Source organism: Pipistrellus hanaki, assembly GCF_964339955.1.
Source record: "Pipistrellus hanaki genome assembly, chromosome: 9".
NCBI lineage: Eukaryota > Metazoa > Chordata > Mammalia > Chiroptera > Vespertilionidae > Pipistrellus > Pipistrellus hanaki.
The window spans coordinates 17,888,553-17,913,433 of NC_140511.1; the positions used below are offsets into that span (position 1 = coordinate 17,888,553).

The 24,881-nt window shown below is 39.8% G+C and overlaps 2 protein-coding genes across 2 annotated transcripts in view; one reads left to right on the forward strand and one right to left on the reverse strand.

Annotated features, from left to right (window-relative positions):
• Positions 1-17,423, forward strand: part of RAB39A (RAB39A, member RAS oncogene family) — a 28,297-nt gene extending 10,874 nt beyond the window's left edge. The window contains exon 2 of the mRNA XM_084895166.1: positions 8,859-17,423. Within this exon, the coding sequence (XP_084751292.1) occupies positions 8,859-9,285 (427 nt within the window). The 3' untranslated portion in view covers positions 9,286-17,423. The remainder of the gene's footprint in view (positions 1-8,858) is intronic.
• A 158-nt stretch (positions 17,424-17,581) lies between these two features.
• LOC311628189 (ribose-phosphate pyrophosphokinase 1-like) lies at positions 17,582-18,617 on the reverse strand (the record flags this gene model as incomplete). Its single annotated transcript, XM_084895162.1, has 1 exon — positions 17,582-18,617. The coding sequence occupies one exon, from the start codon at positions 18,615-18,617 to the stop codon at positions 17,661-17,663; it is 957 nt and encodes a 318-aa protein (XP_084751288.1). The 3' UTR covers positions 17,582-17,660.
• Positions 18,618-24,881: the final 6,264 nt, after the last annotated feature.

Sequence of the window (24,881 nt, forward strand, 5' to 3'; positions counted from 1 at the left end):
GACTTTTGTCCTTCATATGACAACACCATCCTGCTTTAAGCACCTTCCAGGAAACTGAATAACTGTTTAATTTGAGATGTCATTTACATTTTTTTAGAATGTCAGTAATCCTGTCATTTGCGTCAAAAAAAATTCTAAATCCACGCTTAATTGCACTGCTCTTATATTAAGTAACTAAGTGTAAATGTAAGCAAACTTCAGTGCTCTCAATATCACTTATCTATGTATTTCAGGAATAAAGTTAAAGAGGAAAATTAAACAGTCAAAAATGTTTCCATAAACAAGGTGACCACACTTCTATTCTAAAGCAAGCATACATATAAGAATAAGTTTTGTGGATAAGTAAAGAAAATGTTATGTAAACATATTATTGATTGTTATTCAGCCATAAAAAAAGGAATCCTATAATATGCTATAACATAGGTGAATCTTTATGCTAAGTAAAACAAGCCAGTCACAGAAGGAAGGACAAATACTTCACAATTCCCCTTATCTGAGGGACCTAAAGTAGGCAAGCTCATGTAAGCAGGAAGTAAAAAAGTGGTTGCCATGGAGCGGGAGGAGAAGATGAGCTGCTGTTCAGTGGTGTATGGCGTTTCAGTCATGCAAGATGAAAAAGGTCTAGCCGAAACCGGTTTGGCTCAGTGGATAGAGCGTCGGTCTGCGGATTGAAAGGTCCTGGGTTCGATTCCCGTCAAGGGCACGTACCTTGGTTGCGGGCACGTACCTTGGTTGCGGGCACATCCCCAGTGGGGGGGGTGCAGCTGGTCGATGTATCTCTCTCATCAACGTTTCTAACTCTCTATCCCTCTCAATTCCTCTCTGTGTAAAATCAATAAAATATATTTTTTTAAAAAGAAAAAAGAAAAAGAAAAAGGTCTAGAGATCTATTATACGACATTGTGCCAAGGTTAATAATACTCTACTATGCAGTTAAAATTGTTAAGGGTAGATCTCATATGTTTTTCAATTTTTAAAAATAATGAACTTTGGCCTCATGAAACTTAAAAATTTTTAAATATTTGTGACTTTGATTTGTATTATTCTTTTCTTATAAAATATACGCAGATTGTGTCAACCAAGTATTTGGTTGCCAGCAACAAAACCAACTTGAAGACCTTAATCAGAAATGAAAGGAACTGGAAGCATATCTGAGGCACAGAGACTTGGTGGGAAACTAGAGGGACCATGCCTAGAATAAACCAAAAGATCCCAGGAGTTCTGGGTAGCAAGAACCAGAGAAGACCAGGTGATCCCCACAACATTGTTGTTCCTTTTTTTGGCCTGTTTACCCACTTCCATAAGAATTCCCAAATGATCATAGCTTAGTTTGGCTCAGTGGATAGAACATCAGCCCACAGACTGAAGGGACCCGGATTCCATTCCAATTAAAACACGTACTTAGCTTGTAGGCTAGATCCCTGGCCCTCGAAGGGGTATGTGTGGGAGGCAACCAATCCATGTGTCAGTAGCTGCTGGGAAAATGGGTGTTAAGCAATGGCAGCCCATGTCAGAGAAAGTCCCTGTTGAGCCCAGTCATGGCCTCCATCTCTCCACCAAGACCTCTTTGAGCCCAAACTGGGGTGAAAGTTTACTGATGTAACTGTAGGACAGAATGTTTTGTTTCATCGATTATTAGGAACTCTCTCTCTGTCTCTCTCCCTCGCTTCCACTCTCTAAAAAATCATTGGAAAATATCCTCAGGGGAGGATAAACAAAAAAAAGGGGCGGGAAAGAATCCCCAAATGGCCAGTTGGCAGCTCAGCTAATTCAGAGCATCATGTGGTTCTCTAGTGAAAGCATTTCTCCCTTGGATACTAAACCTTTATATCAGCATAGTTTAGAAATACAGGAATTAGGGGCAACAAAAAACGTTTAGTAACTCGGTAAGTGTAATTGTGAGAGGCAGCATAACCCCATTTTCACCCCTTGTTTCCCAAACCACTGCATCTATTTATGGGGATGGAGAATACCATCTACTTTATTCCTCACTGGTTCATATACATCTTTAAGGATCATGCTAAAATTTTACAAATCTGGACATGAGCATAATTGAATCGACGGATCACGAGGATTCTCGCTTCTTATTACACAGTGTTTTGCAAACTATCATAATTTAAAAAGATATTAGCTTGTAAGCACTTGTAATAAAAAATTTCAAAATCCAATGGTTATTCAATTTTAAAGCAAGCCTTTAACATTTATGTAAAACGTTTTTTGTACTCATTCAATAGAAACTTACCTGGCCACTGGGTAAAGCTAGCAATAAAACTATTGGTCCGCAAAGCTTTAATACCCATTCCATCGTTTTATAGAACAAGATGTGACAATGACAAGATCACTGAATTCCATGGCACCAAGCCATTTCCCTATCTCTTCCTCTGTTAAGTGAAGTCTTTGTTCTGTATCAAAGTATGGGATACCATGGCTATGTAAGGCATTCCATAAGTTCATGGATAGTGGTACAAGTATCATTTGAATCCAGATTAAATATCTGTTACAGTGAGGACATATCAGTGTCCCCTCCATGATGGCCCTCCCAGCGTAAAGTACCACATCCAGTTACTGATGTAACCGTAGGACAGAATGTTTTGTTTCACTGATTATTATAAACACCATAGAGAGGGGTTTATGGTGACTATTCACATAGAATGCAAGTATTCACATCCATCTATATACCTCTTCCCCGATACCTCCTATTTCAGTCCTCCAATCTTGTTGTATTTTTGCAATATGTCAAACCCTTATTCTCTGCTCATGAGTTGGTGTAGATTCTTACCTACATCTCTCCATCTCTTCCTCTGGGAGAAGTTCCACACGTGGGATGGTTATCTTTTCCACTGACCTTCAAGTTGAATGGGGCTGACCAATGCCACCATATTGTTTCCAGCCATCTGTGAGACAGACTTGAATTTTCCCCCTCTTTTATTATAGGGAAATCCAGATAAGGCCATACATTGAGAGGGTGCTGCAGGAATAGGTGTGCTTGGTGTTTGAGCCTTGTTCCTCTGGGTTCCCTCAGGCTCCAACCCCACTCCTGCCTATATCTATGACTTCTGCTTGGTGACAAAGTTCCAGCCTGGTGAGTCAGAGAACACGTAGCTCTTAAAGAGCACTTAGGCTGCAGTCACTTGGTATTCCGCAGCCAGGCATTTATTTGGTCTCTTATCAAAGAAGGTTTGTAAGCTACAAATGGTTTCTCAAAAATGAAATAGCTCTTGACAGTGAGAGCATGCTTTTATTCCAAAATGCCACTCCTGTAATTGTCTAGTGGAACTTTCCTAGGCTTGATAGAGCATTCCAGTCTGCTATAGGCACTTCGGGTCAGCTCTCACATTAATGTTTCTCTCTCTCTCTCTCTCTCTCTCTCTCTCTCTCTCTCTCTCTCTCTCTCTCTCCCCTCTCTCTCAAAATCAATATTTTTTAAAAACTAAATTAAAGAATTATAGTAAAAACATGTTTGTTGGCTATGAGATATTGATTAAAAAAAAGTAGATTACATTTTGCAGTTTTTGAGGTAGTGAGCAATTCTGATGATGGAAAGGAAGTGGATAAGAAAGGCAGAATGAAGGGGAAAGTTCATTAATGACAAGAAACTTAAAGATGACATCAGATAGTTCAGTGAATCCTGAAAACAGTGATCAGAAGGTCAGGAATTGAGATCAAAAGGGAAACAAAACAGAGTGCTAGTCTTCAGAACATGGAGAATGACCAAGCAGTTGGCAGATGACAACAGATGATTCTGATGGCATAAGCCTCAAAGGAGTAGGGAATTTTTTCACAACAGGGTTGGGAGAGAATCATTATCCGAAAGTGGTACTGGGGAGGCAGAAGGTACCTCCTGATCCTATGAAATGAGCAACATGAGCTTGCTGCAGGGAAGACTGTTCTCAGGGACAGGCCAGTTTCAGGTAAGGCAGGAGGAGGAGAAAACATTCTGAGAGAAGACTATTCTCTGAAAGTGGGATAGGAGTTGCTAATAGTGTAACTTGCTAGGTAGGTTTAATATATATATATATATATATATATATATATATATATATATATATATATATATATTCACACACACACACATACACACACACACACACACACACACACACACACACACACACACACACTAGAGGCCCAGCATGCACAAAATCGTGTGTGGTTAGGGTCCCTACGCCTACCCTGGCCTCTGTCGCTGACCTCTGCTGCCCTATAACTGAGAGGTGCCCATGCACTTCATGGTGACCGGTCATCCGTGTGGTTGTAACAGCACCTGGCTCTTTATATATTAGGATACCAGGTCTTCCACTTGGGAGGAAGAAGATGTGGCTAAGAGCTTATAACCCTGATCCATGTCCTTCATAATTCACCTAACCCATCATACCACCATCACACTGGGCTTAGGGTATGCTGTATCCCTTTTATTAGTATTGCCAGAGTATAGTCTCATAACTCTTAATTCTTCCATAATGCACCTGAGACCAAATTGTAATCCATTCATATATTTCTCCCTTCTCTTTTTCCCAGTTTTATCTTTCTTTAAATCATCCATTCATTCTGTGAGACTTTCAAAGCCCACAAGGAAATAGACATAAAGTAACATGCAATAAGATGTCATTGCTTATAAAGAATTGCTACTTATCATCAACTCTTGAATTCTTTACAGGGAGCCCTACCTACCTCGTTGGTTTAGTATCTATTCCCTACCTCTTTATAATACCTTCAAGAACTTCTAGAGATCTAAATGTCCTGACTCTAGAGGAGATCCAAAGAAAGATAGATGCTTCCTTGCCCTCGCTGTAAGGCCTGTCTTTCAAGTTTCAGTTTTCAGCCTGAAAGCTTGTCTCTTCCCCGAAATCAGTGATTTTCAACCAATGTGCCGCAAGAATTTTGACAACATGCAATACCTGGCTGTTTAGTCAGAGGCACCAAACGCTTTTCCCTTAGAATGTCAAATTAAAAAATGACAACAGCCAACATAACAATAATCCAATGTGAATTATATATTTTAATGTGGCACAGAATTTGAGTAATTAGTTTATGTGTGCCATGAGGTGAAAAAGGTTGAAAATCACTGTCTTATTGTTCAATTATATTATTATTATACTAGAGGCCCAGTGCATGAAATTTATGCACGGGAGCAGGGGAGGGGGTTGTCCCTCAGCCCAGCCTGCACCCTCTCCAATATAGGACACCTCAAGGGATGTCTGACTGCTCATTTAAACAGGCAGGCAGACATCCCTCTCACAATCCAGGAATTCTGGCTCCCAGCTGCTCGCCTGCCTGCCTTCCTGATTGCCTCTAACCACTTCTGCCTGCCAGCTTGATCACCCCCTAACCACTCCCATGCCAGCCTGATTGATGTCTAATTGCTCCCCTGCCAGCCAGCCCATTTGCCCCCAACTTCCCTCTTATGCCAGCCTGTTCACCCCTAACTGCTCTCCCTTGCAAGATTGATCGCCTTCAACTGCCCTCTCTTGCAGGCCTGGTCCCTCTCAACTGCCCTCCCCTACTTGCCTGATCACCCACAACTGCCCTCCCTTGCAGACCTGGTCCCTCCCAACTGCCCTCCCCTGCTGGCCATCTTGTGTCCACATAGGGGCAGGATCTTTGACCACATGGAGGCAGCCATCTTGTGTGTTGGAGTGATGGTCAATCTGAATATTACTCTTTTATTAAATAAGATAGAGGCCTGGTGCATGAGTGGGGGCCAGCTGGTTTGCCCTGAAGGGTGTCCCAGATCAGGGTGGGGGTTCCCTTGGGGTGTGGGGCAGCCTGGGCGAGGAGCCTGTGGTGGTCTATAGGCTGGCCATGCCCCCCAGTGACCCAAATGGAGGCCCTGGTATCTGGGATATATTTACTTTCTACAATTGAAACTTTGTAACCAGGAGTGGAGCCAAGCCTCCTGCTCGCTCTGTGGTGGCAGCCGTTTCTGTTTGGATTTGTTTACCTTCTATAATTGAAACTTTGTAGTTTTGAGTGGAGGCTTAGGCTGGCTAGGGCAGGTGGAAAGCTTGGCTTCTTCCATTGCTGGGGAAATGCCTCCCTCCTGCTTTCTGTGGCTGTAGCCATCTTGGTTGGTTTTATTTGCATACTCACTCTGATTGGCTGGTGGGCATAGTTGGTGGGTGTGGCTTGTGGAGCAGAGTGATGGTTAATTTGCATATTACTATTTTATTAGGTAGGAGGATAGAAAATGGTAGGTGTCATATTGAGACCCTTTATTCTAACTAATCATTAATAAGGGCTGTTTTATAGCATAATTGCATATACTTTGCTATAATTTTATTTTACAGAATTATTTGCCAGCTATATTCCAAATGTTTTCAAAACTAAATACAAGGTACTAGAGTGTAAGACATACCCCTGCCTAATATGCAAGCATTTATTTCAACATTGAGTTTTCAACCACAAAAGCATGTTTGCTTGTTGTTTTTCATCCTCATCTGAAGATTTTTATTTTATTTTATTAATTTAGAGAGAGGAAGGGAAAGAGAGAGAAACATCATTGTGAGGGTGAAACATCAATTGGTTGCCTCCTGTACTCACCCCAACGGGGGATCAAACCCGCAACCTAGGTATGTGCCCTGACTGGGAATTAAATCTGCTATCTTTTGGTGCACAGGACAAGGCTCCAAATAACTGATACACCCAGCCAGGACAAATACATGTTTTTAAAAATTATAGAAATGGTAAATTAAGTAGGACGGGGAATAAAAGTAATGCAGACTTAGTGCTGAATAAATTAAAGCTTTCAATCTTATAAAATAACCTTAGTTAGGTTACTCTTAAGGCATTGTACATCAGCATAAATTCACTCATATAAAGATGAGTAGCAAAACAATAACAAACCAGTTATCCCTCAATATTAAAAAAAACAAAACAAAAAAACAACAACCCTGAACTGAACTGCATTATTTGTAGCCTGCTAAAGAGAGTGGGAGATTTTTTTTTTTATTGTCAATGACTGTATATTATAGTAGTCCTTAAAAAGACATTTTTAAAATATAATCACTTGAGAATCTCTCTGGTGGGAATTCTTAGGAGAAACAGGAAAGCAGAAGAAATGGCAAGAAATGGGTGTAAAATAACTTTCTTCAAACTCCAAGCAAATGGTACTTGTGGTATTGGGTCACATAACTGAGCTGTAATTTCAGCAATAGGGATAATGAAGGTTTGCAAAATTTGAGAATACTAGTTAACCCACTGGTCCTCTGCAAAGATCTTTGATGCATCATCAAGTAACAAATGAGTTTGCTTAACATGTTAAGCGCCATATCAGTCACCGGTGACTGACACTATACTTTCTGTCCGAAAGAAAAAACAGGCTGGGCGCTTAATGTGTTAAGGATGATCTTAATTCGAAAAATCATTGACAACTTGGAAATGAGACATATGAAATCTCTGGCTCATATAACACTTAGTGCTTTCCCTCCAATAAAATTCATCAGTATAACAAATATTAAGTGACATCTATCATTTGCCAGGTAATATAATTATTAGGTACATAAATGAAAAATATTTGAACCTCAAGGAGTCTTGAATTTAGTGGGAGACATACCAGCAATTCCAATTAAAACATTTGAAAATTGATATCCTAGCAGTATGCCAAAGGTCTAATGGAATATAAGAGGAGAGCCTAAGAGAGGTGGAGTGGGACAGGTCAAGACAGAAAAGGCTTCTCATATATATGGTTTTAGATCTGACTCTTGAAGGAGACATAGATTTGCTTGGCAAAAAAGGGAAAGAAGGACGTTCTAGGTAGAGGAAACATATCAAAAGGCAAGAAATATAAAACAGTATAGGCCTTGCTACCTTGCCTCATGTTCAGTCAGAAACAAATGGGACACTTGAAAGATTATCTGAAAAGAGTTTAACGAAGTAACTATTTTCAGAAATGTGGGAGAGGTCAAGGGCACCAACAAAGGATAGTGAAGCTAAACAGTGGGAAGCCACTGACCACCTGGCCACAAGGAACAACTGAGGGAATGAAATCTCCAGAACCTGGTGAAAGCCATAGCCATGCAGGTGGAGCTACCCAACAGGAGCCTTGATCAGAAGCAGAGGAACACAACCACTGCCAAGTCACAGCCTGGGTTGGGTTGGGGTTGGGGGGGTGTCAATACCTGTTCTCCCTTCCAGCCTCCAGCAGGCACCTCCCACTGGCTGAGCCCAACTGCAAGCAAGCCGGCAAGGGAGTCTGGGAAAGCTGTCTGTAAAGGGTCAGCTTCCCGAAGCCGAAAGAGGGGAGACTAAATCTGGAGACACGAAAAATCCCTTGCATAGCCTTGGCCATTGTGGGTCAGTTGGATGACTGTAGTCCCGTGCACCAAAAGGTTGCCATTCAGAGCACATACCCAGGTTGCAGGTTCCAGTGTGGGAGGCAGCCGATGTTTCTCTCTCTCCCTCTCCCTTCCTCTCTCCCTAAAATCAATAAAAATGTTTCTTTTGAAAAATCAAAAACCAAACAATGTTCTGTTTCTTTAATAGGGATAGCATAGGACTATATATATAGCAAGTTTGCCCTTGTTTCTTCTCTAACAGAAAGGAGCTTGTTTAATTTAATGACTGGGAGATACTCTTAAGCTCTGGTTTGCTAGCAACCTCTGCCCTTCACCAAATCTTTCTGTGTGCCTATTTTTAACTACAGTGATATAATAGTTATTCTTTCATATATTTAAAAATAACAATCCTTAGTGTGAGATGCTTATTTGTCTATCTAAAAATAATGTTTGCTGTCAGTGGTTGTTCACTTAAGACACTACATACTTGATTTATAAATTCTAGTTAAATCACAGTTAGGTATCTTCAAATTTTATTATGGTGCAACTTGTCCTTCTACAACATTTTTTCTATTTATTTTTCAGATCAATAACTCGATCTTATTACCGCAACTCAGTTGGTGGATTTTTAGTATTTGACATTACTAACCGACAATCTTTTGAACATGTGAAAGATTGGCTGGAAGAAGCAAAAATGTATGTACAGCCATTTCGGATTGTATTTTTGCTAGTGGGACACAAATGCGACTTAGCTTCAATACGACAAGTTACAAGGGAAGAAGCTGAAAAGCTGTCCGCGGACTGTGGTATGAAGTATATAGAAACCTCAGCAAAAGATGCTACAAATGTGGAGGAATCCTTCACTATCCTGACAAGAGACATATATGACCTTATCAAAAGGGGAGATATTTGTATTCAGGATGGCTGGGAAGGGGTGAAAAGTGGTTTTGTTCCAAATATTGTGCATTCTTCTGAGGAAGCAGTGAAGCCCAGGAAAGGATGCTTCTGCTGACTTCAAACATGCCAAAGAACCGTCAAGAACAGGTGGACTCCATTCCAGGATCGATACCACCATCAGCACTGTTTTGTAAGGTGTTTGATCCAGAGTTCTATGCTTACATTTCACACTTCAAGACTCGGTGTTTCGCTAAAATATCAGGCAAAGAAGACAACTTTTTCTTGGAACTATCAAATTACCCCCTTTCCTACTTTGTTATCATATAGCTGAACTAATGTCCAAATATGTCAATATTACTCATTTTTCTTGACAGTTTGAAATGGGTTTTTGTACATCTATAGTCTGATTGAAAAGATTTTATCAGGAATTATGTTCTGTTGTTCATTTACTAATATTGAATAATAAAGTGATTTAAAAGTGCACTGTTCACTTACAAATTAAGCAATCTCAGAGTTATCAACTAGACTAAAATAGCAGTTCACTGTTTAAGGTACAGTACCAGGTTTTTTAAACATTTAAAATATTTATTTTCCCTTAATTTTGCCTTAACATAAAAAAATAAGTTTTATACTCATTTTTGTTCTCTGATTTATTGCTCCTGAAAAGTTTGTTTTATGAAGCTATCTAAGGATCTAGGCAAAATATTGCATTGAAAATATTTATAAAGATAAAAACAAAGGAACACTTATCAGTGAATGTTTTGATGTTACAGCATACTGTTTTAGACAATAAAAAGAAATGTATTTCTATACTGACATTTTCAAACAAGTAAAAGCAATTTACCTTGAACTAGTGTCAAAATTACCGTATTTTCCCATGTATAAGACACCCTCATGTATAAGATGCCCTCCACTTTTCCAACCCCAAATTAAGAAATCAATATTTTTAACATTTTGCTGCATTTCCTCTTAAGGCCCTCTTCTTTTTTGGCATGTTAAGGAATTGTTCTTCCTGTTTTCTCTACTGTCTGATCATACACTCAGTGGAAGGGGGTCCAAATTGTCTCTCTGCAGCTCTATTTCTATGCTCTTTTGCATAACTGATTTCAGTTGAATTTTGAGAGTAAGACAATCACTTACCGGTATTTATCGTTTTGTATTTTGACATTTTTATGGGCTCAGAACGATCTGGTCCCTGTTGCATCTGCACACTCTCCTCCACCTCCAATTACAGCACCAGCTGACGTCAGTATCAATAAGCCTCTGTTGGAAGAAGCCTGTTTGACACAGTTTGGGCAGCTATGCACCCACAGGCTCCCTCTTGGCTGACTTCCATGTATAAGACGCCCCTCGATTTTCAGTCTAACAATTTTAGAAAAATATAGCATCTTATACATGGAAAAATAGGTATCAACATAGGTAAATATAGAAGGTTTTTAGAAATAGCTTTTTTGTCCAAGTAAACTTCTAAATTTCTCCATTTCCAGTACAAGTGTAGGAAAGATTTTTCTGGTTAGTTGGTTAGATGTTAGATACATTTAGCATTCAAGTTATATTTTACATCTCATCAGTAAAAGTAGAGATAAAATAATGAAGTAAGTCTGCAAAATGACTTTTGAGTTTCCTAATTTTGAACTTACTAGTTAAATTCCCATCCTGGAAGGGACGTATTGATGACAATCTCAAATATTTTATAGCATACATTTCTAGTCTGTTCTGTAAACCATTCCTATCACAGAGTGGCAGCATGAAGTTTACTTTTTGGAACCATGAGGTTTTTACTGTTAAACTGTAGTAGCTTCATTTTGTTTGAAAAACAAAGTGGTATGGTGGGAAGAATATTTAAGGGGAAATCAAAAAGCCTGGCTTCTAAGCTTGCCTTTGCTGTACTTTGTCACTTAACCTCTCTAAGCATCCGTTTTCTCACCTGTAAATGACCCATTTATGGAATTACTTTGAGAATCAACTGAATCATGTGAAAAAATTTATAAATAGAGAAAGCAGAATACAAATGTGGGATTGGTGTCAGCTGCTCATGGGCATGCTGTTCTATTTACAATGGATAAGAATTTGGTTTTCTCATATTCTCTTCCTGCAGAGAGAAAGCAGAAGGTGCATGTTCTCATGGACCTGGGGGAATTCTTGTTTTGATGTGTCCCCTCTGCCCTCTTATCCTGAAGCACTGCTCCTCCAAAGAGCAAATGCTAGAAAGGGAAATCCCAGGAGACTCAATTGAAGCAAAAGTCATATTTGCATCTAGTTTTTGTGCATCTTCAAAGTAGATATTATATTTTTAAATACATGTACATTTTCTAGGTTCATGTATTTTTAATAGTGCTTATGGAGAGAAAAATATAAATTATAACATCACTATATGATTTTTGAATATTTGTATTGTCAACATTTCCTTGATAACCTTAAATTGATTTCATGTGAATTCACACTATAATTGACCAAATACCTGTCCACCAAAATGTGAAGTAATCTATTTTTACTGTTAAAAAATTAAATCTTATAATTTTCAATCAGTCCAAAATGGCATAAACTCAAACAAGTGAACATCTTACAAAAGGAGAATAAAGTTAAACAGCTAAAATAGAAAGTGTGATTTAACTTTCAGTGGAGACATTTTGTAATACTAATATTTGGGCTAAAGGGTATGATCTGTTCTAAGATTCAGAATATAATTAAGGAATTAGAAGAAACAAATGAGAAGGCAGGGCCCCACCAAGGTCCACGTGAGCAGAACCAAGCCTGCTGGTTCTCCTTATACCTTAGTCGGTGTTCTTTCCATTGCCATGCTGTGTCAAGTGTGTATGTGTTTGTGTGTGTGGTGGAGAAAAGGGGAAATGAGACCTAACTGAATCCACAAAATACTAAAATTGGGCTAAATCATTTTGAGGTTATAGAGGAGCTATTTGTGGTAAAAACAATTTTAAAATGAATAATGACTACAAAGATCTGTGTTCTTAAACAAATTGCCAAACATGTGTATAAACTTAGCCAGATATCTTTACCCATATATATATATATATATATATATATATATATATATATATATATGTAAAATAGCTGACATATTTTCTTACATATTATTATATAGAATATGAATAATAATGCCAAAATAATAAAAATATTTGTTCATGACCAAAGTGTCTTAGAAGTCAGATATACATAAATTAGATATAATTGGAATTATTTAATTTACAATTTATTTAATTTAAATTAAAAAATTTTAAACTACTGAATGGTGTAATTACTAAATATTTTAAATAAATGTTATTTTAAAAAATGAATAACTATTCAATCATATGATACACTTGTCCCTGACAGAAATTGCTCTTCTTGAGTTGAATTAACACTTTTAGTGCAAGTGGTGATGTAATGATTCATTAAATGAGAAGCTGAAGGCAAAATGATTATGTAATCATAGTGTTTTTAAATGTGACCTTTATATACATAATAGTAGCAAACAAGATTTCTTGAGCCTGGAATCTTGAGAGTTTACTCCATGATTTTTGTGTGTGGCAACCAAAGCCATCTTTATTATTAAGATAATTTTACCAATCTAGTTATTCAACTTTACAACATCAAAAAACTGAATCTGTGGATTAGTAAAATCATTTTAAGAGTGCTTTTGTCAGATTTTATATTGCCCTTGGTTCGATTAATTACAAAGCTTCCATTGACTTCAAAAAGTGTACTACACAGGTATTTGAATAAATTCCTTAGGTTGACATAGTGAGAAGGATTTGAAAATTGGAAGGTCCATTTCATAAGCTAACTCATTTGTCCCAAGTAACTGCCTGGAGAGATTTAGTTGGATATGTAAAGATAAGATGTAATCTTTAAGAAGGAACAAAAAAGACTGTAAAGACTTTAAATTTAGATCCTTTATATTTTAATATAGAATACATTCCCAACTAGAAGCTAACTTGGAAACTCTATAGCTGATAAATAGCTCTCTTTGCTTCAGAATCTTTCTAAATCCAATGGAAAATAGACACATTAGTGATGGGCTGTGATAATCTCCATCAATCACTACACTATCTTGTTCACTAACTACATGTAATTATGGTGGGGAATAAATGAAAAAAAATTAAGATTTTAAAAATTAGCCCTAGCCATTTGGCTCAGTGGATCAAGCGCCATCCTGAGGACTAAAGGGTCCCAAGTTCAGTTCCCAGTCAAGGACAAGCACTTTGGTTGCTAGGCTCCAGGACAAGTGTGGGAGGCAACCAATGAATGTGTTGACTAGTTTCTCTCTCACATCAATGTTTCTGTCTATCCCCCACCCTTCCACTCTCTAACAGTCAATGGAAAAATATCCTAGGGTGAGGATTAACAACAACAAAAAATATTTTTTAAATGTTCTTTATTGTTACCTTTCTGGGTAAATTTTTTTTGCCTTTTTTTTTTTTTTTTTTTTAATTAGTGCCTAAAACATTGTGACATTCAGTAACTTCTAAATGGTGATTATTAAATTAACCCTATTAAATTTTGGTTCCAAATGTGTAGTTTTAATTTATACATGCCGTTCTACTCCATGAAACAAACATGTTTTGGTATAACCATATCTTGTTTTTGTTTTTAGAATGGGAGATATGGTATAAACTTTTTGAAGTATGTTAATAGTGTTATTTTATTTTAAATAATGAATAAAAGAATGAGAATGATGATTGTTACATTATCAATTTTTAGTGAACCATCTTTAGTGGTGTTTTTAAAATAAGCAACTATTTAACTGCAATTAAATGTATGTGTGTGTATTCACAAATTAAGTGCAAATAAGAATCAATTAAACATGGAATTTCTTATATATCACATACCTTAGTGGACTGTTGGTTAGAACCCCATAACCAAATATTAGTATATGCACAGCAAAATGTATGTATAAAAACAAACACAAAATCTAATGAATTAAAGTCAGATATTTTTGTTGCCAAATGATTATCAAAAGAATTAGGTTTTTAGAGTTTTTGGATTTCAGGATTATTGAAAAGAAATCATGGTCATGTACTATGCTTTAACAGGTAATTCAGAATTTGTGAATTTTTCTAGTTCATTTTTGTCATGCTTCAGCCTTGCACACAGTAAAGCTTATTAAATTTTGAAGTGAACTATTAAGTCACACACAAGAAATGTTCATAACTTTTGCACATATAACCAGTTACTCATGTAAAATACAGGGTGGGACAAATGTAGGCTTACAGTTGTTAGTATGAAAAAAATATAATAATTAATAGATAATAAGAAGAAACTGTTTCACACGCTCACAACTGCCAATCTGCATTTGCCCCATTCTGTATTTACAACAGTGTTTAGTACATAGTAAGCACTTATAAATGTCACCTTTTTTGTTTTATTTTTAGTACCAGTATTACTCTTACAACCATCAAGTTGCCAAGAAGCCAGTTTTAAACCCCATAGTGTGCCAAAAGCTAATTTTGATACTAGCTATTAGAAATGGTCATGACTCTTTGAAATGGTCTCATTCTTGGAGTCAAGGAAGAATGCCTTAATATGACAAACGGAAAGTGATATAGCTCTTGGGGATAGCTGGCAATCACCTACAGCATCTAACCAGATGGATGGGTGCTCAATGAAGGTGGGCTGTCACGTCTCAGCAGCAGGTATCACCAGGAACAGTAAATGCACGGGCACAGGTTGGCTCAGTGGATAGAGCGTCGGCCCACAGACTGAAGGGTACCAGGTTTGATTCTGATCAAGGGCATGTACCTCAGTTGTAGGTTCCTCGGCTCTGGTCCGGGTGTGTGCAGAAGGCAACCTATCGTTGTGTCTCTCTCACATCAATGTTTTTCTCTGTCTCTGTCTCTCTCTCCCTTCCACTGTCTCTTAAACTCAATTGGAAAATATCCTCGGGTGAGGATTAAAAAAAAGTTTTGGGCTTCTTAGCCTGTTATATATGATTATTAGTACCATTGTTTTTTAAAAGATTTTTGATAATAGCTTTATTGACATATAATTACTACATAATTCATCATTTAAAATGTACAATTAACTGATTTTTCATAAACTCAGAGTTGTGCAACCATCACCAGAATTAGTTTTAAAACATTTTTGTCACCTCAAAAAGAAATCTGCAAAATCTTTAGCTATTACTCTCAACATCCCTCCAGACCCCCACACCACCTGGTTCTAAACCACCACTAATCTATGTTGTGTCTCTGTATTTGCCTATACTGGGTATTTCATATAAATGGAATCATATATATGAATTATATAATATGCTGTCATTTGTGACCAGCTTTCTTCAATTAATGTTTTTAAGTACCATAATTTTAATAAAACTATCCCAGTATGTAATCAATACTAGCTCATTGTACATTTCAGCTCTGCCTTTATTTTTTGAAGTTACTTCTATATTTATTGGTTGCTTTACTAAAATTATTAGTTTATACTTTTAAATCATAGCTATGCAAATTAAAGAAATAAGCTTGTTATTCGATTTGCTTCACTAACTTTGGTTTAACAAGACAAACAAACAAACAAAAACACAAGAATACAGTTGACATATAAGCAGACTGTGTAAGAAATATTCCTCAAAATATCTGAAACCTAAATTTGCTTATGTAATTTAATTTTTAGGAAATATTACACACATAAAAATCTGTAGTACAGTTTTATATATGTGGAACATTTGTCATTGAAACAAGAAATTCATTGATTCAATTAATATTGTACACTTATTAGTGCATTTCAATAATAAGTTAACTATAGTTTAGATGATCAATAACTTTTTCCTGAAATATTTATGCTGTTTCAGGCACTGTTAGGATTAGAATTGTCAACAATGAAAAGAAAGCAGGTTCACTCTAAAGGAAATTATCTAAAAGAGTAGAAAAGCCATTCCACTGTAACACAGTTTGAGACATCAGGCCACAGTGCAGCAATGGACAAAAGAGCACTTTAGGCAGGTTTCATGGTCAGAGGAGTCTTCTTCAACCAGACAGAAGGAATAATTGGACCAACAAAAAGAAATGAGACAGACATGGAAGAGTTCCCAGCAGAGGAGATGGCAGTGAAAAGGCCTAGAGGTTGTCCACATAAGAAATGTCCAAGCCTGTAGAAAATTGTGTAAGAGTTTTTATGGTGAAAATTTTTATTTTTTTAAAGAATTTATTTGAACCAAATTGATGACATATACTGGGAAGCAAGATCTCAAATGCTCCCTCAGCTCTGCCTTGAACAGGCCATCCCAATGCTGTCAGGTCAGCAGCTGCTGGGTGGTGCGATATGTGATGCAATCGTCATGGGCCCACTTTTCAGGTAAGTGGGACCTTAGTCTGATGTGATAATGCATGGCACGTTGTGCTGAGTAACTGCAAGAAAGGCAAACCCATACCAGTATATGTGTCTATTCCTGCCCGAATTAACATTGACCTTTTCAATCTAGTCAACTTGCCACCAAGGAGCCAATTATCCTCAAAGGATGTTATTTTATTAATGACTCAAGTGTTGGTCTCTTCTGAAGGTAGATTTGACTTTTTTTTTAAAAATTTCTTTATTGATTAAGGTATTACATATCTGTTCTTATTCCATTACCCCCCCCCAACTCCCCCACCCCCATTCATACCCTTACCTCCCTGTTGTCTGTGACCATTGGTTAGACTTATAAGCATGCATAAAAGTCCTTTGGTTGATCTCTCCCTCTTACCACCACTGTCCCCTACCTTCCCTGAGGTTTGAAGTTCTGATTGATGTTTCTCTGTCTCTTGATCTGTTTTTGTTCATCAGTTTATGTTGTTTATTATATTTCATAAATAAGTAAGATCATGTGATATTTATCTTTCTGTGCGTTATGCTAGATTTGACTTTCAAAGGTGAACATTCAGCCTTAATAAGTGGGAGCCCATACTGCTGGGTCTAAGCACAGTCTCCATTCCTGCCATTATGACCACTTGCTCATGTGTCTTTCATGCCAAAATGGGGTGGCATTGAGAGGTTGCATTGTCTTAAGCAACTAAATTTATAGTAATTTGTTACAGCAATAGAAATCAAATACAGTAGATATGTGGAGACTTAATATGCTATTTTTTTCTACTTTTGTGAAATTTTCTGTAATAAAAATTTTAAAAAAACAAAAAACCAGCATTAAGAAATAAATGTAGCCCAGCCAGTGTAGCTCAGTTGTTGAGCATTGACCTATGAACCAGAAGGTCAGGGTTCAATTCCCAGTCAGGGCACATGCTCAGGTTGTGGGCTCGATCACCAGAGTAGAGCATGTAGAAGGCAGCCAATCAGTTATTCTCTCTCATCACTCATGTTTCTCTCTCTCTCCCCTCTTTGAAATCAATAAAAAATATAGTTAAAAAATTAATAAAATATAATTTTAAAATATAAATAAATAAATGTAATAGGAGTTGAAACATACTTGGGCAAGTCCTCCATTGCTTTATTTATTTATTTATTTATTTTAACAAGGGAAAGGGTTCACTTTATTTTTTAAAAGCCTCAGAAGTTATTCTATTATAAAGGGACATGGCTGAACAGGTAGGAAACAGATTCCCCATTGTGAGTTCTCCTGATGGCGTCTGCAAGAATCATGGCAATGTCGATCACCTGTATTTTGGAGCAATGCTTCATCTTATCCTCCTGAGGGATGGTATTGGTGACCACTACTGCTTCAAAGCATGCATTGTTAATGCGAGAAATGGCGGGGCCAGAAAAGATCCCGTGAGTCAGGATAGCGTAAACTCTGGTGGCTCCAGCTGAAAGAAGTTTGTCGGCTGCATGGCAGATTGTGCCACAAGTGTCAGCCATGTCATCCACCAGAATGGCCACCCGGTCCTTCACGTCTCCTACCAGCACCATGCGGTCCACTTCATTAGCCTTCTTCCGTTCTTTATGAATCAAGGCAAAATCAACATTCAATTGGTCTGCGATGGACGTAACTCTCTTAGCTCCCCCCGCATCGGGTGAGACGATAGTGCAATTCCTCCACTCAGGTATATTCTCCCTTATCCACTTCAGGACAGCTGGTTCTGCATACAAATTGTCCACCGGGATATCAAAAAAGCCCTGGATTTGAGAAGCATGAAGGTCCATGGTGATAATATGATCTGCACCCGCTACGGAGAGCATATTCGCAACCAGCTTGGCTGAGATGGGAGCCCTGCTCTTGTCCTTCTTGTCCTGCCGGGCGTACGGGAAGCACGGGATGACTGCAGTAACCCGGCTGGCTGAGGCAATCTTACAGGCGTTAATCATGATCAGAAGCTCCATTAGATTGTCATTAATTTTACCGCAGCCACTCTGGACGATGTAGACATCCTCTCCGCGGACACTTTCGCCAATTTCAACACAGGTCTCCTGGTTGCTGAATTTCTTAGTCACCACCTTGCCTAGCTCCAGGCCCAGGCGGTCAGCAATTTTCTGGGACAAGTCCTGGTGGGAGATGCCGCTGAAGATTTTGATATTCGGCATCTTGGCCAACTACCCTAGGCACTCTCTGCTCAGCGATCCCTGCTGCTGCGGGTCCTGAACAAAGTCAGCCCGGAGACTCAGTACTAGAAGCTTCCGCTGCTACTCCGCCGGCTGACGGTCCTTGCCGGGCTCTTCCGTTGCTTTATTAAAAAATATATTGTTTGCTGTTCTTCCACATTTTGTCTCCCAAGTATATTTTTAATTGGCTTGTCAAGTCTCTGTTAAAAGAAATATCAAGTATTTATCAGAATTCTATTGAATATACAGTTTAATTTTGGGAAAATCAGATAAAAGATAAATGTAACAGTACGTCCCTGCTAGTCGGAGCTGATTATTGTGTATGTCTAGTGGATAGATTCCAGGCTATAGTCCCTTCTAAATTACAGGAGTTAAAGGAGGTCTGTGGTTCTCCAGGCAAGCTATCTATGACTAAGTGGGCAAGTTCTATTCAGAGAGAAGAGAAAATAAAAGACACTTGGTCTCCCTTTCAAGACACGTTCTCAGGAAAACGTTACTACCAACATGTAATTATTTTAAGCCCCGTTTGTACTGCTCTCAGTACTCAGTTGGGTATTTGGGGCTGCCCTGGAATCAAAGAATCTCCTCTATCTCTTCACTCTCCCTCCATTGGAGACAATAATTTTTCTATTTCCTTTTCTCGTTTCTTCTTAAACTTCACAACAGCTGTTCTTGAAGACATTGGCAAATTATGTAATATGTATAAATTGGACTGTGGGAGTTTCACTCCTGACCTGTTCCCATGGAGATCTTAAGATGGTTTTCTTTGGTTTCACACAGTTGCTAGTGGGGCCTTCACTTCCTTACCTTCCCTAGCCACCCATCTTGTCCAGGGCCCCACTTTCTAGAGGCAGGAGCAAAGCTTACAAGTATTTTGGACCATGGGAGAGGAGTGCAAGAGGCAGTCAGTCGATGATTCTCTCATCATTGATGTTTCTCTCTCTCATCATTGATGTTCCTCTCTCTCTCCATCTCCCTTCCTTTCTAAAATTAATTTAAAAAAAAAAAAAGAAAAAAAAAAGAAATCCTAGTGTTTTTTTTTTTTTTAAAAAAATAGAGTTTTGTGGGATGACATAGACTTAAGGTACCGGTGACCATCTTCTAGGCACATGAAGGCAGATGCCTTTGGAGTACCATCTCTCCACAAAGACAACTAAAACACACCTCAGCACAGGTAATCTCTGGCATTCCCTGGCACAGCAAAGAAGGATCTTCCTAGAAACAGGATAGAAACTGATATAGGGATATGGTTAGACTCAAGTTAGGGTTAGGCTTAGGGCTGGCTCCCATGGGTCCTCCTGGTGCCAGGAAGCAGTGTAGTCTTTGGAGGCAGACTATTTTTTATCATGTGATAGATCTGGGAGGTGTCAAAAGCCCTCCTCCATCTCTTGAGGATGCTTCTGTCCTCCAGCTTCCAATAAAAAATCTTGTAAACCCTTGGTGGTTTAATATAATAAAAGGGTAATATGCAAATCGATTGAACAGCAGACCGACCAGTTGCTATGATGTACGCTGACTACCAGGGGGCAGACACTCAACACAGGAGCTGCCCCCTAGTGGTCAGTGCGCTCCCACAGGGGGAGCACTGCAGAACCAAAACCAGGGTTCATGGCTAGTGGGTGCAGTGGTGGTGGCAGGAGCCTCTCCCACCTCTCTGGCAATGCTAAGGATTTCCAACTGTCGGCTTAGGCCCGCTCCCCAGAGGCATCCCCCCAAAGAGCTCCTGGACTGTAAGAGGGTGCAGGCCAGCTGCGGGACCAGCCCCCCTGCTTGAGTGCCTAAATTTTGTGCACTGGGCCTCTAGTATATAAATAAATACATATTTATTTATATTGACCAATGTTACCCCAATAAACATAATTTTTTAAAAAGTTTCCCCCAACATTTAATTATGAAAAATTTCAAACATATAGATAAACTGGGGAAAAACAAGATGGCAATGTTAAACGCTGGTACTTGCTGCCTCCCAAAATTACAACTGAAATGCAAAACAACCGTCAGTCAGAACCACCAGAAAGCTGGCTGAATGGAAGTCCTACAACTAGAGAAGAAGAAAGTATACTGAGACTGTTAGGAAGAGTAGAGGTGCAGAACAGACTGTACCCACGTGTGGCATTTTTATAATCTCTAAGGCCTTCCATGAGAAGCAGGGCGTTCTAGACCTACACCAGACTCCCAGCCCAGGATTCCAGAGCTGGGAAGAGAATGCCCCGTAACTTTGGGCTGTAAAAACCAGCAGGGATTGTGACTGAGTGACATGGAGGCTTCTGTCATCCCAGGTGTTCCTCTTAAAAGGCCCATACACAAATTTACACAGTCCTGCTTCCTCTGAGCTACAGCACTGACGGCAGCTTTGGGTGAATTTGGGGAACATGGGGAGGAACTGAACTGCCTAGCATCAGGACAGGAGCAGGGGGTTGGCTTTCTCCCAGAGAGGGGTGTTTGCAGGGGTCATTGTTCCTGTACTGACACTTTCCCCATCACAGAGATGACTAAAAGCCATATCCGAGTTTCCATCAGTGTGGGCTACACTGTTTGCTCCATCCTGGTGATTCTGAGACCCTGCCCCATCCAATTTGCAGCCCCACCCAAGCTGTTTGCAGTGGCTTTTCCATATGAATGGCCTATCCTGGCTCAGGCTTCAGACTCTGCTAAAATCTCTCAAACAAGCGGCAGCTGGCATCAGTGTGCCCAAACCTACCAATAAAAAGGCCAAGACCCAGGCACTAGCACCAGCCTACCTTGCTTCACAGCTGGGCCAAAGGTTACTTCCTAGGAAATGTGGGCAGTGTCTAATAGACAAGTAGCAGCTTTCTGCAGATTTCTCTGTAGCTCCTGCTGGGTGGCCCCAGGTAGTGGCTGACTTTGCACCTCCTGGGTGCCTCCAGAGCCAGATCACCTGGTGGGCAGCTTCAGACCCTAACAGATTACTCTACACATCCACAAGTGACACACTTAAGGGGCAGATTCAGTGAGCACCAAAGCCCCACTTAAGCAAGTCCTACTTCATAGGGGTGTCTCTTGCACAACTGCTCTTCTACGGTAGTCACAGCTGGTCCTCATAATTAATTGGCCAGGAAGTCAATTCCTCCCAGTGACTCCAATAGCAATCAAAGCTCATCTACAAAACTATGCACACAGCTCACACAGGCGCGCACCTACAGAGCCCAGCTCAGGTGACTGGGGAGGTGGAGCCACTGGGCCCTACAGGACACCTAATACATAAGGCCACTCTACCAATTATAGGAAACGTAATAGCTCTACCTAATACATAGAAACAAACATAGGGAAGCAGCCAAAATGAGGAGACAAAGAAACATACATGTCACAAATGAAAGAAATGGGAGCAAGCAAACTGTTGGATACAGAGTTTAAGACCATGGTTATAAAGATACTCAAGGATTGTAATGAGAGCTTCAGGGACTTAATGAGAACTTCGAGGGATTTAATGAGAGCTTCAAGGGACTTAGCGAGACTTTCAAGGATCTTAATGAGAATGTCAAAGACATGAAAAGAAAACCAGGGATTCAACAGTAAAGTAGAGGATTCAAAGAATAAAATCAATGATCTGGAATATAAGGAAGCAAAACATGCCCAATCAAAATAGCAAAAAATATCAAGATAGTGTAAGGAGCCTCTAGGACAACTTCAAGCATACCAACATTTGCATTATGGAGATGCCAGAAGGAGAAGAGAGAAAGCAAGATATTGAAAACCTATTTGAAAAAATGACAGAAAACTTCCCTTACCTGGTTAAAGAAATAGACTTACAAGTCCAGGAAACATAGAAAATCCTAAGCAAGAGGAACCCAAAGAAGCCCACACCAAGACACATCCCTAGCTGGTTTGGCTCAGTGGATAGAGTGTCAGCCTGCAGACCAAAGCATTCCAGGTTCGATTCCAGTCAAAGTCATGTACCTTGTTTGTAGGATCCTCCCAGGCTGGGGCCCTGGCTGGGGCATGTGCAGGAGGTAACCAATCAATGCTCTCTCTCTCTCTCTCACATCAATGTTTCTTTCTCTAGGCCTCTCCCCCTCCCTCCCACTATCTCTAAAACTCAATGGAAAATATCCTCAGGTGAGGATTAACAACAGAAATAATAAACAAACAAACAAACAAACAAATAAATACTAAAAGGCTAATATGCAAACTGTCGCCTCAGGAGTTTGACTGCTCACTATGACATGTGCTGACCACCAGGAGCAGCGCGGAATGAAGGCAACCAGGGGAAGGAAGACCCCAATCGGCCCTGATCGCAGGCCTAGGGACCCTACCCATGCACGAATTTCATGCTCCGGGCCTCTAGTAAATAAATAAAATACCAAAGGTTAAAGACAAAGAGAGAATCTTAAAAGCAGCAAGAGAAAAGTAGTTATCTACAAGGGAGTGCCCATATGACTGTTAGCTGATTTATCAACAGAAACTTTGCAGGCCAGAAGGGGGTGGCAAGAAATATTCAAAGTGATGAATAGCAAGGACCTACAACCAAGATTACTCTACCCAGCAAAGCTATCATTTAGAATTGAAGGTCAGATAAAGATCTTCACAGACAAGAAAAAGCTGAAGGAGTTTACCACCACCAAACCAGTTTACATGAAATGTTAAAGGGTATTCTTTAGGAAGAGGAAGAGGATAAAGGAGAAGAAGAAAGTTAAGGAAAAGGAGAAGAAGAGATAAAAAATATGAACAATAAAATGGCAATAAATACACATCAATAATTACATCTAAAAATCAAAACAAACAAGAAATCTAACGAACAAAATTAATTGATGACTAAAATAGAATCAGAGTCATGGAAATACGGAACAGACTGATGAATCTCTGAGGGTAGGGGGGATGGGAAATGGGAATAAATTAACCAAAGATCTTATATGCATACTAGAGGCCCGATGCACGTGGATTCGTGCAAGAATGAGCCTTCCTTCCCCTGGCTGCCGGCACTGCCTTTGCTCTGGCCGGAGCCACCTTTCCGCCTTCCCATGCTGCCCAGAGGCCCAGAGCAGCTGGGGTGCAATGATGCCCCACCTTACTCAGAATAAAAGCCAGTCTTTAGCCCTAGCTGGTTTGGCTCAGTGGATAGAGCATCAGCTCTTGGATTGAAGGATCCTGGGTTCAATTCTGATCAAGGGCACAAACCTGGGTTGCAGGCTCACTCTCTGGCCCTGTCGGAGGGCGCATGCTAGAGGCAGCCAATCAATGTTTCTTTGTCTTCCCCCCTCCCTTCCACTCTCTCTACAAAAATTAAAAATCAGTGGGAAAATATCCTCAGGTGAGGATTAACAAAAAAAAAAAGTCTTTACAGCCAGCAAAGTCCTATACAATCTTATGCTCTCCTTACTTTTTCAGCTCTGAACACACCAGCCTTCTCACTGTTCCTTGGACCTGCCACCTGTGAGTCCCGGCTGGACTGCTCTTCTCCCTCCCACATCAGCTCGGCCTTCTTCCTTACTATATGAGTCTTTGCTCAAATGCCATCTGCTCAGTGAGCCCTACCTGGCTCACTCTATTTAAAATTCCAAACTTCGCCCCCTTCCCCTGGTTTATTTATTTCTAACATTGTTAAATCCTGTTTGTAAGCATGCATAATACAATATTGTATTGTATTATGTAGGTTCTACATATACATTACATTCTCTTCCCTTGGCTAGGGGCTTATGATCTGAAGGGATAAGGCTTGGGGGCTCACGGTTCAGAAGCTCCTAAATTTTAGGACCTAAAATAATGTGCTTTCAGGAAATCCAAGATTACTATTCATTGCTTGATCAGTCTTTTATAGACTTCAGTGCCAAGCACCCTATTCTTGAATAGAATAGATAATACACTGGTGCATGCATTCACTCATCCATTCATTTCAACAAATACTTATTGGGCGGCTTCCACGTGCCCCGTTCCTATTGAAAACAGCTGTTTGTAAAAAAAAAAAAAAAAAAAAAAAAAAAGTATTTCATTTACTAGGATAAGTTTCCTGGGGATTTGGGGAGCGGGATGAGGGAAGGTGCGTGGTCCCGCCAGCAGAGGGCGCGCTCCTGCCCCTGTGCCGCCTCCGGGCCCACCTCGGCTTCGAGGCTCCCACGCTCGCTCCCGAGCGCGCCCCCGCCCGCCCGCCGCGTCACGTGACGCGGCCGAGGAAACCTGAGCCGCCGGGCCTAAGCCCAGCTCAATTCGTAGCCGGTGGCCGCGCCGCGGGTGCAGCCGCCAAAGCTCATCCGAAGGAGTGGGGGGTGGAGGGGGGAAGCTCGCTCGAGG